At 40.9% G+C, this 16,829-nt stretch overlaps 1 protein-coding gene across 2 annotated transcripts; it reads left to right on the top strand.

Annotated features, from left to right (window-relative positions):
• Positions 1-171: 171 nt before the first annotated feature.
• LOC110055953 (protein mono-ADP-ribosyltransferase PARP12-like) lies at positions 172-16,812 on the top strand. Of its 2 annotated transcripts, XM_089275393.1 has the most exons (10): positions 176-1,211; positions 3,704-3,966; positions 4,306-4,530; positions 6,612-6,829; positions 7,368-7,598; positions 8,487-9,637; positions 10,098-10,360; positions 12,131-12,355; positions 14,990-15,207; positions 16,011-16,812. In XM_089275393.1, the coding sequence occupies exons 1-10, from the start codon at positions 428-430 to the stop codon at positions 16,261-16,263; spliced, it is 3,831 nt and encodes a 1,276-aa protein (XP_089131519.1). In that variant the 5' UTR covers positions 176-427; the 3' UTR covers positions 16,264-16,812. The 2 variants fall into 2 exon arrangements, with proteins under 2 accessions (XP_089131520.1, XP_089131519.1); XM_089275394.1 differs by lacking the exons at positions 14,990-15,207; positions 16,011-16,812 and having other exon boundaries at positions 172-1,211; positions 10,098-10,458; positions 12,127-12,262.
• The last annotated feature ends 17 nt before the right edge of the window (positions 16,813-16,829 follow it).

Below are 16,829 nucleotides of genomic sequence, written 5' to 3'. Positions count from 1 at the left end.
TTTTTACTGCCTTAATTGGTAGATCGATATCGTGTGAATTTGACTGTCACGCTTCATTGAATATTTTCGTTCCCAAGCCCGCCTGTCCCTCGTAGCCGGTGGAGCCTTGGCACCAGGAAATGTGGCTTTCGATACAAATGATTTAATTGGCAAAATATTTTTGGACAAAGGTTGTTTTCCGGTTTCGATTCATTCCCGGACACTTCAGCAAAATAATTTTGGATTTATCAGTTAAAATAAGCCTTGCTATTCCAGAAGTTTCTTTTGCTTCAAACTCGACGGACTAAGCAAAAGCAAGGAACATAGCCGGCTTAGACTGGGATAGCGGGGCCTGCTTGTGTGACTGCATGGTGCTTGGTGGCTCAACTCGGCCGCTATCGCTCGATCACCGACCACGGAAGTACTGCATAGTGCAGTGCTCTGAAACATGAGTAGTTTACCAACAGAGCAAGAAGTCTTTCAGTGTTTATGTCAGGATTACGGCTCCTCAGCAGCCTTTTCAGAGATTTCAGAACGAACGGATCTATTTCCTCATGGATCGACAAGCGCGGAAACTTGGTTTCGAAAAACTACAAAAGGCAGCATTTTGGTCACAGAAGACAAGAAGGGGAAGATTACCGTAGTCCATGCTTTCTCTACACACGCACGTCTTTGCTTGGATTACAGCTTCAATGGAAAGTGTGATAACCACGACTGTACATATTTGCATATTTGCAGAAATTACATGACTAATTCCTGCAGCAGGGGAGTGACATGTCAACTGAATCACCGCTTCCACAACCAGAGAGACAGGGCTTTGCTGTCCAAGGTCAATTTTGATGGGTTTACAGATCTTCAACTCCAAATGCTCGTACTTTCATCGACACCTCAGATCTGTCTTAAGTACAACACTGACGGCAAATGCAAACGGGGTAATTCTTGTTCCAAGATTCATATCTGTCATGGTTTTCTAAGGAAATGTTGCAGTGGCGACAAGTGTAGTTTACTTCATGAACCAGCCATGGATACTGACCACACCAAGGCAGTTCTCAAGCGTCTTATGCTGAACAATGTCGACAGACATGAAGTGATGAAGATGATTCTTGACAACGATCTCAGTTTATTGTCAGACAGTGACAAGACAATGTTGAGCAATAATGTCGAAAAGCATGAAGTGATGGAGATGATTCTTGACGATGAGCCTAGTTTGTCAGAAAATGTCACGACTGAATGTGAGTAGTATATGATTCTAAAAGGGCTGGGTATCATGGCTGTAACATCACAGGATATTGGGCCAGACTTAAATTAGATTTGATGTATTCTCTTTGCATGTTTCCCTTGAAAAGTAGCTGTCCTCATCAATTAATCACCCACTAACTTAAAAAAAATTTGGTCCTTCTTGAATAATAAATATTGCTCCCCCTTTCACACAATTGTGGGAGGTGCAGTGGCATCATAGTTAGCATGCTCGTCTCTGGATCAAGTGTTCTGGGTTCGAGCCCTGACCGGGGACATTGTGCTGTGTTCTTGGGCAAGACACTACTCTCACAGTGCCTCTCTCCACCCAGGTGTATAAATGGGTACCGGCAAATTTACTGCTGGGGGTAATCCTGTGATTGACTAGCATCCCATCCAGGGGGAGTAGAAATACTCTTAGTCACTTCATGCTGCAGAAACCGGAGATAAGTGCTGGCCTGATGGGCCACTTGGCTTGTATGCAGACTTTAACCTTTACCTCTTCACACAATTGATCACTCCTTTTGGTGAAAATATTAAAAATAATTATCGTCTCCCTCGAATAATATTTCCTTCACCCCTCTGGTCTAATAATGTCTTTTCTGGTGTAAATATTTAAAATAATGACATCTCCCTGGTATAATCTCCTCTCGTCTCCCTTTCTCTCCACTTTCATACCTACCTGTTTGCATTCACATTAACCCTGGTTCGGGAAGTGGGGTACTCTGTGAAGTTCTATACAGGGGGCTCCACCCCAAGGTCCAGCCTCTTACCCTTTTGTATACCATTTTGTTAGAAACGTTACCCCTTGGGTATTCCTTTAATTGGAAAAGGTACCCCTTTCACATACTTCCATAACTGGCCTGACTATTTTGATCACCAAAACAGGAAGTCTTCGTATTATTTTCATCTATTGCCTAAGAAATAAAATGATAAGATGCATCTGTTCAAAATATTTCAATCAAAGGCCTTTAAAATAACTACATGACAGATGAAGTTTATTTTTTGATCTAGCCTTTGTGAAACACAGGTGCTTAAATTGGCCACGTGGACAAAAACAGTTAATGATGCTGAAGTAGATCCAGCAGGAAAGGCCAGGGAATTTACTGGGGAAAAATTGCAGACTCTGGTAGAATTAGTCTCCATCCAGTTTACCATGAGCAATGTTTAAAGTTATCACCCCTTACACTTGAGTAATTCCCACCTTGCTTTCCAAATGATCATCCCCTTTGAAACCAAAAACTAACAATTACTACATGTACACGGTCTCAAGGCTATTACTAAGAGGACATCCTGTACTTTTATTTTACACTTTTCTCTTTTTTTTTTTTATAAGTTCCTTAAAGTGCACTCACCGATTTGGTTTATTGCATAACATGATTGAAAGGTGTGTCAATAGGACTTAAAATCATTACATTGATTCTTATTTTTTGCTCAGTACATGTACAATATTGTATCACTCGTATTATTGCCTCCAAGTGGGGGAACCCCTACATAAAAAGGATGGGGTGCTTAGGGGTCAGAAAGCAGGTTTGGTTCCTCTTAGGGTGTTCAGTCTCAAAAGGTCCACAGTGGGAGCTTTTGCGTGGTACCTTTTAGGCCCCGGGGGGTACTCCCTTATTTGGGCTATACGGGGATGTGCCGCTGGACAGGGTATGGTTTTTTGGTCTCGCTGTCCTGAACAGGGTATACAATTTTACTCACCTGTGTCCTAAACAGGGTCTGAACCTGTCCTTAACAGGGTATGGTATTATGAGTCGAGAGACCTTAACCAGGCATTACAAGGTCATCATCAATCAACATCAGATCATTTTCTGGACAAGAATGCTATTGTTGTCAGTTAAAATTTTTTTCCAGTTATCAGTATTATAACTAGCGTGCATTGACAGAATAGGTCGTACTGGTAGGTCTAGTTACTTTGTGTTTCTTTGTCCTACACAGGGTAGGGTTTTTCGAGTATTTTTGTCCTAAACAGGGTCAGGATTTCAAACCCTAGGCAGCACCCCTATACCCAAACATGGGTCAAGTACCCCCCCTCCCACCCTGGGCTTTTAGGGTGTTGAGTCATAAAAATAATGACAGGAGATGATGTGTTGTTTTAGAATTTGCACCTCTTATGGGTGAAAAAATTTCAAGCCGCACCCACTAAACAGGATCTTGGTACCTCTAATTTCTGACAAGCACCCCATCCTTTTCATGTGAGTCTGTGTGTTAATTTGACCTTCCTGTAAGAAACAAAATTACTGCCACACAGAGTTTATCAAAACACCCATATATGTCCTGAAGCACATGATTTCAGCTTTGAGATCTCATAAAAACCGATCGAAACCACATTAAGGTTGATTGTTTGTGTGTGCTTTGTAATTACACGTAACACTCAGGTTTGGTTGACATGTCCAGCAACAACATTGTGCAACAGCAATGTACAAGTTTCACGATTTCGGTAAAAATCAAAATGCCTCAGTTTCCCACTTTCTTGTGTTGACAGGCCACACTCATCAGGATAAGCCAGATGCATCTATCTGCCCACAGTTTCTTATTGGCAGATGCGACAAAGGCTCGGCATGCACAGAGCTTCATTGTTCTTTGCCTTACCACTGGCAATACAAAGTTTCCCTGTTTGACGAATGGAAATGTTTCACGGATGAAGACAACTTGGCTCTAGAAACGCTGTACTGTGATGTGAATGTCGGAACGCTAGTGAATTTCAAGCCAGCCAAGTCCCTTGATTTTTCTAATCTTAAAAGGCAGGTAATATATTCATTTCATACTTAAACCAGAAATGGTCTCTCGTCATGCTACGAGTTTTACCGTTGCCACTGGTTACCAAAATTTTGGTAAGTTTTGACAACTTTTTGCTATCTTTCTAACAACATTGGTTTGTTTTGAACTTGCCAGTAAAATGCAAGAACTGTGAAAGATGCAGCATTCAATTGTGAACTCGGCCTCATTCACTTCCTTCAATTTGATTGGCCAATTAAAAACAGAATTAAGCCATCTGTTATTAGCATATTTTACATGTCTTAACTTATTTCAATATTCTTAGGTCTGTGAAATGATGTGAGTCGCTTTGTTATGATTTTCAGGCAGGGTAGGTTTCCTGATGATCTGGAATATGAAATTTCGATTGACCTGGACAATATGACCATCACATTTCAAAGGCCAAGGGGTGGTGAAGGTTTGTTAGCAGGTCTACTGAGGCGGTTATCCACTGTGTGTTACGCCACTTGGCCATACGAATCCATGTTTACGAACTGGAAATGGTATTGGAAAGATAATGGCAATGTCTGGCATCTCTATGACAAGGACTACTCGGTAAGCTTATAAGCTTAAAGTATTGTGATGATAATACCTCTCCAAAAGAAGTATCTCCCCCGCCTCTCCAATTCTCTGGCGAAAAAACCTATGGGTAATGAGCCCTGCCTCAAATCCCTGGCAGTAGTGTATGATGTAAGGGAACAATTCTCAGTTCACTATGATAAGTTCCTTCCATTTATTATAGCGGAGCAGCGGCGGTCCGAAGGGCCTCCAGGCGGAGCTCCATAACTATATCAACACAACCACATGTATGCATAGAAATAGAAAACCATACACCGAATTGAGAGCGGACAAACGTACTGCGCAACTTTCTGCGCATCCCTAGCACTACTTGCGGGCTCAGGTAATAATGCAGGCTGCAATGGTGGAAAGAATGGCGGACTGATAATAGGGAGCTTACGAATCGACGACTTTCGGACGACGGCGCCGTTGGGTCACCTTATAGTCTCGCTTCGTCGTCCTGTAGAAATTTCAATTTACGATTCGCAGTAAAGACGACGACGTTTATGCGCGACCGGCAATTTTTTTTTGTCTCAGGAGCTCGAGAAAAAAAATACTCAAGACAGACCAACAAAACGTGCTAGCATGGCAGAAAAGAAAGCGCAGCTGTACGTCGAGAAAAATTTGGGTTCTAAAAGATTAGGCTGGCTATAAGACCACTCAAAACAACAGAGGAAAAATCGCCTAGCTCTCTAGTTGAGCTATCTAGTCCTTGTTTCTAACTGTCGACACGAATGCTAAAACTTTCAAATTCATTGTACACCAAAAAATGTCTTATATTTCAGTGAAGCGTGATTAAAATGAAAGATTTTTCATACAGCAATTTGCTTTTCATTCACACCGTGTCGTGCTTTGACCGCTTTCAGTGTTGGTTGAACTCATAGCATTCGCCATGGCACTGTAGAAGGTCGTTTCTTGAACGAAAACAGGCAAATAAAATTAAAATCAAACATCAAGGACATGCCCCTAATGTGATACTTAAATTATCTGGCAAAAATACCCGAAGTATCGAGGGAAAACTTTGAAAACTAACCTCACGGCCTCCTGTTTCCAAGACGCCGGCAAATCGCTCTCACCAACGTCGTCGACTTTGGCGCGAAGCTGGGAAGTGCTCAGAAACGCATGCGCAGTGAGCATGTCACGCAATCTAACAGCGGCGTCGTGCAAAAGTCGTCGATTCGTAAGCTCCCTAATGAGGTACGCGAGGACGTCGTTCGGTTGATTTATTTACACTTGGGCAAGCATGAATTTTTTTTCGGCAGTTCACTGTTAAGAAAACAAGGCTACTCCTGCCTGCTGTGAGGCTCTCTTGCTTATATATTCAGTGGTTTGCTTATATGGATGCAATATGTAAAGAGAGTTTGTGGAAAAAAATGTGTCTTCGCACCGAAATTTCTTGTATACCGCTTGGAAATAAAGGGTTCGTAAGCGTTCTTGTTTACTTCTGTCCCCCAAAAAATAAATTCCCTACGAGAACAATACACCAGCTTTCCATTAGTGACGTTAAAATGTTGCTGCTTACCGGGAAAATTGGGAAAGCAGATAAAGCTCGTAACTGTTTTTGTTTACTCGATCGACGAAATTCCCGCTATATATTACATCGCCTTTTCATTACTTTCTACATTTTACCTCGCGGGAAAACAACATGCAAAAAAACAAAACCTGATTCTGACGCGTTCTCTAACGCCTGACAACTTTGACACCTTTCCTAAAACAGCCGTCATCCAGAAATAAAACTGAAATAAAAATAAACTAATACTAAAACTGTTCTCTTTCCCCGGAACTGATGTAAATCCAAGAACTCCAAATACACTTACAGCTACTTCGATTAGAATTTCCACTATGCACACCTGGTGGAGTATACTCAAAATTTTTATGTTCAATTAATGACTGTAGAAAATCTTAGCATTTAGGTTAAGTCTTACGAAGTTGTAGCTAAGTAGTGTTCCTGTATGCACCAGCACCTTTCCAACCCAAACATGTATACATTTTTGTAACAAAAGCAAAAGCGACAAGCAGGTTTTCATTGTGAGTATAAATGGTTAACTATCGGTAACACGACAACATTTTTCTTACAGGAAAGCGACCTACAGAAACAGATAGAGCAAGCCTATCAAGACATGTTAGGCCAGGGCAAAACAAAAGCCATGTACCAGTTTCTAACCCCAGAGAATGTGTACAACGTGTTTTTTGATTCGACAAGAGAGATGTACCAGGTCAATGTGAGAACTGGCACCAAGAGACAGGTGAAAAGGAGACCTGAAAAACCTATCTCCTACGACGATCTAAATGAATGGTATGGATATTTTATAGATTCTTCGATTTGTAGATTCATGCAAATGTAAATCTACAGTAAATGCAATCTTTTACTCACCATACACGGAAGAGCTCTTTCTAACTCGTTATAAATTGTTCGTGATTCGAGATTTAATTGGAATTTAGAGTGTTGAATATTTTATAGAGGAAGGAAAACCTTGAAAACCCGGAGAAAACCCTTGGAGCAAGAAGGTGAACCACTAACAAACTCAATCCACTTATGACGCTGGATCCAAGACAAGATCGCGGGCCACATTGGTGGGAGGCGAGCCCTCTCACTGCACCATCTCTGCTCCCTATCTTTTCGTCAAACTGCCTTAAGAGCGTCCATGATTCATGGAAACGCCTTGATCTGTACAATGCGGATCGAATTTGAAATTACAACTTGAGCGTGACAAGAAGTATATCGCATGGTATTTTACAATTAATTGAAACCACAGGTAGCTTAAATACGAAAATAGTGAAAAATAATACTTCAAAGCCTGGAAAAGATAGATATGTAACTGGTTTCTTTCAAGGGCTCGTGGTGATCCCACATCCAAGAGAAGAACAGAGGAAAGACCTGTGAATGTTCCAAGCCACTGGTCCTCGATGCGGCTCAGTGTGCCCTATACACGCGTTGCATTAGACGCAGCTTCAGCCGAATTTCAAGACGTGGAGAAGTTGTTCTTTCGGTCGATGAATGGCCGGGCGGTGATCGAAAATATCGATCGTGTTCAGAATCCTTTAATTTGGGAGGAGTACTGCAGGTAACGAAATAACTGTTTGAGAAAATGTGAACCAGAGTAAACGTTTAGGATTAGAATATTGAAAAAATATAACAACCATACATGGTGTTTTTAATGTTACCATGATTTGCAAAACGCTGAGTGGAAACGAATATGATTCTAATATGATTCAGCCGATAATGAGCACTAATTGCTTGCAAAGATGACATACAAAATTTTAACTCTGGAGTACTGAAAATTAATCCACAAATTTCCTTCTCAGCGTTAGCCCCGCTAAGAACAGAAAATTAGGAAACCCGCGAAGCAAAGAAAATGTAAGAAAACTTATCTTAACCTTGATGGGATAAGAACCCGCAACCACTGGGTTAGATCACCATACAAACATACATACATAGATACAAACATACTGAATATGTGGTCCGATTTGCCCTCGAGAGATTGCTTAACAGTAATGGAACTTCGTCTAAAAGAAAGTGGACTGGGCTAGTTCTCGTTCATTTTATTCGATCGACAGAACTGTTTCGTGGGAGTGTTTCCTACTTGTCAGTATCTAGATGACAACGTTAAGTAGTTGGTTTATATAGGGTTACCTTGAAGTCACGTGCTTTCACAATACTAGGTGTTTTTCAGTAAAAACTTGTTTGCGTGCCTACAAGTGTTCGCAAGCTCTGATCCTTTGTTAATAGTGGCTAGTTCTCTGTACAAACAAACCCTTCATATGGTAGTAGGGCATTTTCGATATATTAAAATTCTAACATGACTCCGAGGCTTGGGGGAATAAAACAAAAGAAATTAACTATTCATCACTTAACCTCGATGTGATTTCTTTTGTTTTATTCCCCCAAGCCTCGGAGCCAAGTTAGAATTTTAAAATATCGAAAATGGTCTATTTCTTTTTCTTTTTTGAAGGAATAAAGAAAAGATGATGCAAAAAGCTCATCTTTTAAATCAGCAGCAGGTTAATGAGAAGAAATTGTTTCACGGAACCAGTCCAGAAAACGTAGAGGCCATCTGTGAAGACAACTTTGATCCGCGAATACATAAAAAGAACAGGAGGCTTATGTATGGCCAAGGAACCTACTTTGCAGTCAATGCCTTATCCAGCCACTCCTACGCGAAGAGAGATTCTAATTCGTTTCAGTATATGTTTTTGGCCAAAGTACTCGTTGGTTGTTATACCAAGGGCCACCGCAGTTATCAAAGACCACCACCAAAGGATTGTTCAAATGTCGCCACCCATCTGTATGACTCGTGTGTGGATAACATTTCAAACCCAACCATCTTCGTCGTCTTCGATAGCAATTACTTCTACCCAGAGTACGTCATTCAATATTTATCACCTCAACCGCCCGCCGCCGGCCCATTACTCCTGAAAAAGAGATCAGCGCAGCGCCTTACCCTTTCCTCTTCTACACAAAGTAGTTTTTCAGCCTCAGCTGTGTCTATTTCAAGCCGATTTGCTTCACCGAGTTGGTTTGCAGCAGTGGCCAAACCGAACTTTGAGGGACCAACGCCCCTGGAAATGCCAATGGCGCCAAGAACTGAGCACGGAATTCTGAAGCATCAGTCTAGTTGCTCAAATTATCTTGGCAAAGCGTCCTTGCCAAGGGGTTCTACTACACAGAGTAGTTATTCAGCCTCAGCTGTGTCTAATGCAGAGCTTACAGGTATAACCCAGACAAGAAGCTCAGATTATCTTGACACAGCGTCCTTGCCGAGTGGGTCTACTAGAAAAAGTAGCTATTCAGCCTCAACTGTGTCTAGGGCAGAACTTACTGGTACAACCGCGACTAAATGCTCAGATAATCTTGGCACAGCGTCCACAAAGGCCGGGACTGGTGCAGAAAGTCGTTATTCAGCTTCAACTCTGTTTAGTTCAGAGCTCATTAGTGTTGGAACCCGACTAATTGCTCAGACAATCTCCATGCTGAAGGGAACTGTTGCCGAAATGAGTCACTCGGCTTCAGTTGTGACTGGTTCAGAGCTTACAACTGTAAACCTAGCGAGAAGCACAATCAGTCTTGGATCAGCCTTCACGCCGAGTGGAACTGCTGCAGGAAGTATTTATTCAGCCTATTTTACAGCTTACTAGTGTACCTTTTTGTACTTTTTTTTTATAAGTTCCTCGAAGGACACTTACCATTTTGCTTTATTGCTTAGTGACATGATTGAAAGGTCCGTTTCTTTATCTTAATCTATGCCATTTTTATTTTTTGCTCTCATTCATTAGTACATATGTATGTCCTATTATTGACCTTGTAAAAGATGAAATTACTGCCACACAAACTAAAATTAGTCGATGCACTTGTTCTGTGCTAAGCACTTGATTTCAACTTTGAGAGAAGGTAATTAACTGCAAATGTTGACTGTTTAACAGTGGTCTTTATTGATATTGATTATTGATATTTATATTTGGTGATCCTCTGGTTTAAGGTTGCTGTGTCCAACAACAGTATTGTACTACAGCAATGTAGTTTCAGTAACAAAATCCTTCACTTTTCGAATTTCTTGTATTGACAGGCCACACTCATCAGGATGAGCCAGATACATCTATCTGTCAACAGTTCCTTATTGGAAGATGTGACAAAGGCTCAGCATGCACCGAGCTTCATTGTTCTTTGCCTTACCACTGGCAATACAAAGTTTCCCTGTTTGATGAATGGAAATGTTTCACTGATGAAGACAACTTGGCTCTGGAAAAGCTGTACTGTGATGTGAATGTCGGAACGCTAGTGAATTTCAAGCCAGCCCAGTCCCTTGATCTTTCTCGTCTTCAAAGGCAAGTTTATAGCGGAGCCCCATACTCACAGAAACCCGTGAAGTTTGAAGTTAACCGCTGATCAAGTACTGGCTTTTCTATTGAATCGCGGGCTCAACCCAGGTTAAATTACTGTAATCAGCCGAGTTGTTCGGAAATGAGCTGGTTAACACTAACCAAGGATTAAAAGTTAACCGAAGTATAAATTTTTCTTTTTTAAAAATGTTTTTCACTGCTTATGTTTGTGTAGTTTGAGATTTGTTCAAACTCAGAAGGCCAAACAATATAAGCAGAAAACCTCACCGCCAAGTTAAAAAAAAAAAAAACCTTGAACTGAAATCAAAATTCTCATTTATCCTGGGTTAGCTTAATCAGGTTTTGAACAACCCGGCCCAGGAGCTCTGCTTTTAGGCTTGGCTAAATTTATATATTATTCATTTCATACTTAAACCACAAAATGGTCTCTAATCATTATTGCGAGTTGTAAGATTACCACTAGTTACCAAAATTTTATTCGGCAACGTTTTGGCATCTTACGCGCAACGTTGGCTTCTTCTTTGAACTTGCCAATGAAAGTGCAAGAACTTTGAAAGATCCAGCATTCAATTGCGAACTCGGATTCATTCACCTCTTGCAATTTGATTGGCTAATTAAAAACAGAATTAAGATACATGTATCTACGGTTTGGATCATGGTAAAGCATATATGTATATCCTCAGGAGTTTAAAAGGTGAAACAGAAGGAGTAAAGTTACCTAGGAGTGTAAATTTATTTAGATTAACCCCCCTTCAGCGTCTCCTTTCTATATAGGAACTTGCATCAATCATAAACATCGCTAAATATATCAAGCAGAGAACTACATCTTTTCACTAATTAAAGCATTGCCTCCATCGTTATGTTTTCATTTGCTAAGAGTAAAAGTTGCTCTTTTTACAAACCCACTGTATCTAGTATTCGCCCTGTTTAGAAGTCACTAGCTTTTGCAGACGATGGTACAGGGTAATACCAAGATTATAATTTTGTTGCCTGTATTTCGTGTACACGTTCATACACGTATATAAGTCACACATGACAATTGCTTGTGGATTTAAAACCTATTCCCAAAATCGAGAAATATAGGTAGGGAAGCAAATGAAAGGCCTAGGGTTGCGTTGTCCTCGAGAGAAAAGATTATTGCAATGGTGCTATTTAACAGTTAGACCCGTAGCCCTTGCGGGCTACGGGTCAATAGCCCATGAGGCTTCGCCTCATGGGCTATTGACCCGTGGCTCTTGAGGGCGAAGGGTGTAATTGTTTTAGTAGTTAGTGCGCTCGTCTCCGGATCGAGCGGTCCGGGTTCGAGCCCTGGCCGGGGACAATGTGTTGTGTTCTTGGGCAAGACACTTTACTCTCACAGTGCCTCTCTCCACCCAGGTGTATAAATGGGTACCGGCGAACTTAATGCTGGGGGTAACCCTGCGATGGACTAGCATCCCATCCAGGGGGGAGTAGAAATACTCCTAGTCGCTTCATACTACAGAAACCGGGATAAGCTCCGGCCCGATGGGCCACTTGGCTCGTATGCAGACTTTACCTACCTACCTAAACGAGAGAAAGCGTCATGCTCGATTGCGCCAATTTCGCTATTCGAGGACTATTACTAATAGTCCTCCAGTGGCGTAGCCAATTAAAATGCAGGATTTGCATTAGTCCACTAGTTGGGTGATACGGAAAGCATATCTTACATGTCTTAACTTATTTTAATATTCTTAGGTGTGTGAAATGATATAGTCGCTTTGTTATGATTTTCAGGCAGGGTAGGTTTCCTGGTGATCTGGAATATGAAATTACGATTGACCTGGACAATATGACCATCACATTTCAAAGGCCAAGGGGTGGTGAGGGGTTGTTAGCAGGTCTACTGAGGCGGTTATCCCCTGTGTGTTACGTCACATGGCCACATGAATCCATGTTTACGAACTGGAAATGGCATTGGAAAGATAATGACAATGTCTGGCATCTCTATGACAAAGACTACTTGGTAAGCTTATTAAGCTTGAAGTATTCTTATGATAACCCCTTCCCAAAAGAAGTCTTACCCCTCCCCTATTCCCTGGTGAAAACCCTTTGGAGAATGAGTCCTACTTAACCCCTAGACAAGAGTGGATGATCTAAGGGAATGATTCTCAATACCCTTTGATATTTTTCTAAAATCTATAAAATATTACGAATTTCATGGTACTTGTTATGTATGGTCTTTTCATGACCTAGGGGTTCGTGGTAACATCTTCAATTTTCAGCGACCTCGCAGGGAAACAAAAGGCAAAACAAAAACAAAACCGATTCTGCCTCATTCTGTAACGTGTGACAACGTTGACATCTTAATTTCCATAAACAGCCATCGTCTAGAAATAGAACTGAACTAATACTTAGCTTAATCGATTAAAAGTGCCGTTTTTTGTCTCTGACTTGTATATTTTAGCAAGACGTTTCGGCTAACTCTTAAGCCTTCATCAGTTGAAAAAACCGCTTGACTACATTTACTCAATTTTTAAAACTAAGCTTGTAATAAACTTCTCTCCCTTTCATCAGGACTTAACTCTAAAAGAAGATACATGTCCATGTACAACTTCTTCGATTTAAATTCTTCTAACGCAGACGTTGTTTAGTGTTTTATGTTTTTAGGGTATACTCAGAGACTTTCGATTTCCAACGAATGACAGTCACTGTCACTGATCTTCTTAACATTTAGCTTACAGAATTTCACGAAGCTGTGTTCCTGGAAGCGCCAAACATTTCTTGAGCATAGCACCTATCCAACCCAAACATGTTCGGATCGCAAAGTTCTTCCCCCTCCTCTAATAAACCCCCAAAGCGCCCTTTTGAACAATAATAAACCTATAACTTGTATAAGGCCTTTCTTTTATCGGAATTTTACAGTGTGACCCACTTCTTGGGAGTACCGAGAATGGCATAATACTTAAGAAATAGAAAACACGTACCGTGTTTCTATCGAGTTTTAGTATACATATACTACCGTTCTATCACGAATGCCGTTCCCTGATTGGCTACGCTATTCACTGTCTATTCTGTGATAGATAGTGAGTAGCGTAACAGGGTACCATTGTTAACAAAATGACGGCCGCTTCTTGTCGTTTTCGAAGTATCTGTGAAGAGGATTTAGATAAATTTTTGAAAGACTAGTAGATTTAAACTAAAACAATTAGATTATTCGCTCACGATTTCTATCGCGCGATAGTTGACTCGGGCTGCGCCCTTGTCAACTATCACGCGATGGAAATCTCGAGCTCATAATCTAATTGTTTAATAGAAACGCAAGTGGAAGTTTGGGAGAACGAGAAATGCTGTGGGAACACGAGCCGAGAGGCGAGTGTTTCCACAGCTTTTTTGAGTTCTTCCAAACTTCCACGAATGTTTCTATAACTCGATAGAAACACGGAGAACATGTTTTCTATTTCTTTTAGAAAATTCCGCGACCAAAACAAAGAAAACGACTCGTTTACTTTGATCATCAAAATGTAAATTCTCGTTGCTCGCGCCATCATTACGTCAACAGCTCGTGCTAGTCACAGGGAGCCCTCGCATCCGTTTAGAATATGAATAAAAGATCAACCTACCTTTATCGCGCGTGTTTTGTGTTTTGTGGCCACCATTTTGAATTTTTAATACGCGGTGCTAGTGCGAGGTCTGAAACCGAAATTTAAGAAATCTGGGACGGGCGGGAAAATTCGCAAATTCTCGGAGGATCCGATCGCTCACCGGGTTCTTAGAGCTCCGAGCAGACTTTAAGCGATTTCCCTAATTTCGGTTCCAGACTTCGCACCAGCGGGCCGCGTATTAGAATTTCAAAATGGCCACCACAAAACACAAAACACGCGCGATAAATAAGGTAAGTTGATCTTTTACTCGTATTCTAAACGGATGTGAGGGCTCCCTGTGGCTAGTTCTGTGTTTCTTTTGAGTTACAGAAACACAATTTTAAACCAATAAGCGCGCGTATTTACATAGAGCTATTTTCTAATTAATCATAACAAATGTAATTTGCTCAAATGTGATTGTTGCATAAATGCTGTATTTTGCTCTAATTAATCTGCAAAGTTGTAATCGGAGAGTGTAATCGGACTGTTGGCTGTATTCGAACACCTGTAATCGGACAGTTACATGAGCCAATCATTTTAAGTCCTCTCCACTAAATCCACCAATCACTATAGTAACCAATTCAAGAGAATGTATTTGAAAAAACTTTACCGCCATTTTGCAAGCTATTCTCCATATTTTTAACTATGATATTTAAAAATGACTATTTTAAGCTCTTTTTCAAATGAAACTTTTACTTTAGTGAGAAATTGTAATGGTTATAATTAATTGGTAAGAGGACATCGTGTTGTCCAATTCAGTCTGTAATTGTACTCGTGATTAACAAATCGGACTCCCGCTTCGCGTTCGTCCGATTGTGTTAATCACTCGTATGATTACAGACCGAATTGGACTCCACTCAGTCCTATTACCATTATTATTAATAGTATGATGAATGCCGATGTCGGTAGATAGATGAACAATACATTTTCGTAACAAAAGCAAAAGTGACAGCTAGACTGTCATTGTGGTTATAGATAGTTTAGCTATCAGTAACACGAGAACATTTTTCTTTTAGAAAAGCGACCTTCAGGAGCAGATAGAGCAAGCCTATCAAGACATGTTAGACCAGGGTAAAACAAAGGCCATGTACCAGTTTCGAACCTCAGAGAATGTGTACAACTTGTTGTTTGATTCAACAAGAGAGATGTACCAAGTCAATGTGAGAACTGGCACCAAGAGACAGGTGAAAAGGAGACCTGAAAAACCTATCTCCGATGACGATCTGAAGGAATGGTATGGATATTTGTAGATTCTTCAATAGTCCAGTTTCGAGTTCGCCATGACCGCTGAATAAAAGCACTGAGAACGCATTTGCACAGGATTAGCCTCAACCTAAAGTAAAATATTCACAAATACCGGCGGAAAGGTGCCACAAATTTGAAAATTTAACAATACGCAGAGCTGTAAACAGGTCATCTCGCTGGAATTTGTGAATATTTTACTTTAGGTTGAGGCTAACCCTGTGCAAATGCGTTCTCAGTGCTTTTAATCAGCGGTCATGGCGAACTCAAAACTGGACCATTTGTAGATCCATGCAAATGTAAATGTATATCGGAAGAGCTCTCTTTAACTCGTTATAAACTGTTCGTGTATTGAGATGTAATTAGAATTTGGAGTTGAATATTTTGTGGGGGAAGGAAAACCGGAGAACCCGGAGAAAAACCCTCGGAACAAGAAGGCGAACCACCAACAAACTCAACCCACTATGACGCTGGGTCCAAGATAAGAACGCGGACCACTTTGTGGGAGGCGAGCCCTCTCACTGCACTATCTCTGCTCCCTATATTTTCGTCAACTGTCTTAGAAGCGTCCGAAATTCATGGAAACGCCTTGATCTGCACAATCCGATCGCATTTGAAATTACAACTTGAGCATTACAAGAAGTGTATTGCAATTTATTTTACAATTGGGTTGGAACCCCAGCTAACTTAAATAAGAAAATTGTGAAAAATAACACTTCAAAGCCTAGGAAGGATATAGGACCCACTATTGTTCAAATGCCTCGTAATTGTTGTCGTAACTGTTGTCTTTGAAAGGGCCCGTGGTGATTCCGCATCTAAGAGAAAAATCGAGGAGAGTCCTGTGAAGACTAATATTTCCAGCCATGTTCCAAGCCACTGGTCCTCGATGCCTCTCAACGTGCCCTACACACGCGTTGCATTAGACGCAGCTACAGCCGAATTTCAAGACGTGGAGAAGTTGTTCAAACGGTCGATGACCGGCCGGGCGGGGATCGAAAATATCGATCGTGTTCAGAATCCTTTAATGTGGGAGGAGTACTGCAGATAACGAAATAACTGTTTGAGGAAATGTGAACCAGAGTTAAACATGCATGGCGAACTAATATGATTCATTCGATAATGAACGCTTTGCTTGCAAAGACGACAGAGAGTCATTTGTTTAAGTGATGAGAACAAATCCAGGAATTTCCTTCTCAACGTTAGTCCCAGTAACAAAGTTAGGAACCTCACGAAGCAAAAAAACAAACAAACAAACAAAAACGTAATAAAACTTTCTTTAGCTTTGATGAGATTGGAACCTTTAGCTGCTAGACTAAGATCGTCATGCTCTAGAGGTTGAGCCACGAGGCGAGTCGGCAAGGTGTTCGTGAAGGTTGCAGTTGGCAAGAATTACCACCGTAATAAACTACGAATTGCTCCTATGCAAGGGGGTTAACATCGTGGGAATGGACCGGTTGAATACATCCCGGGGAATCCTAGCCACTTCAGGGCAGCAGAAGCCAAGATAATCTCTAGCTGGGTTGACCACTTTGGGCTGGAATACAGAATTTAATCTAGTAACTGTTTCTGATACAAATAAACTTGTTAGAAAAATTTATTATGTTCTATTTTAAA

Source organism: Orbicella faveolata, unplaced genomic scaffold (genome assembly GCF_042242905.1).
Source record: "Orbicella faveolata isolate gen_17 unplaced genomic scaffold, um_ofav_v1 contig_36, whole genome shotgun sequence".
Classification (NCBI taxonomy): Eukaryota; Metazoa; Cnidaria; class Anthozoa; order Scleractinia; family Merulinidae; genus Orbicella; species Orbicella faveolata.
Note: the sequence above shows the minus strand (reverse complement) of the source record. Positions and strands in the feature narration are given on the sequence as shown.

Bases quoted from the DNA above. Each gene is read 5' to 3' on its own strand.
- LOC110055953 (XM_089275393.1), top strand. From the start codon at position 428: ATGAGTAGTTTACCAACAGAGCAAGAAGTCTTTCAGTGTTTATGTCAG. The intron at 4,531-6,611 runs GTAAGCTTATAA...TTTTTCTTACAG, and splicing joins TCTATGACAAGGACTACTCG to GAAAGCGACCTACAGAAACA. The intron at 10,361-12,130 runs GTTTATAGCGGA...ATTTTCAGGCAG, and splicing joins TTTCTCGTCTTCAAAGGCAA to GGTAGGTTTCCTGGTGATCT.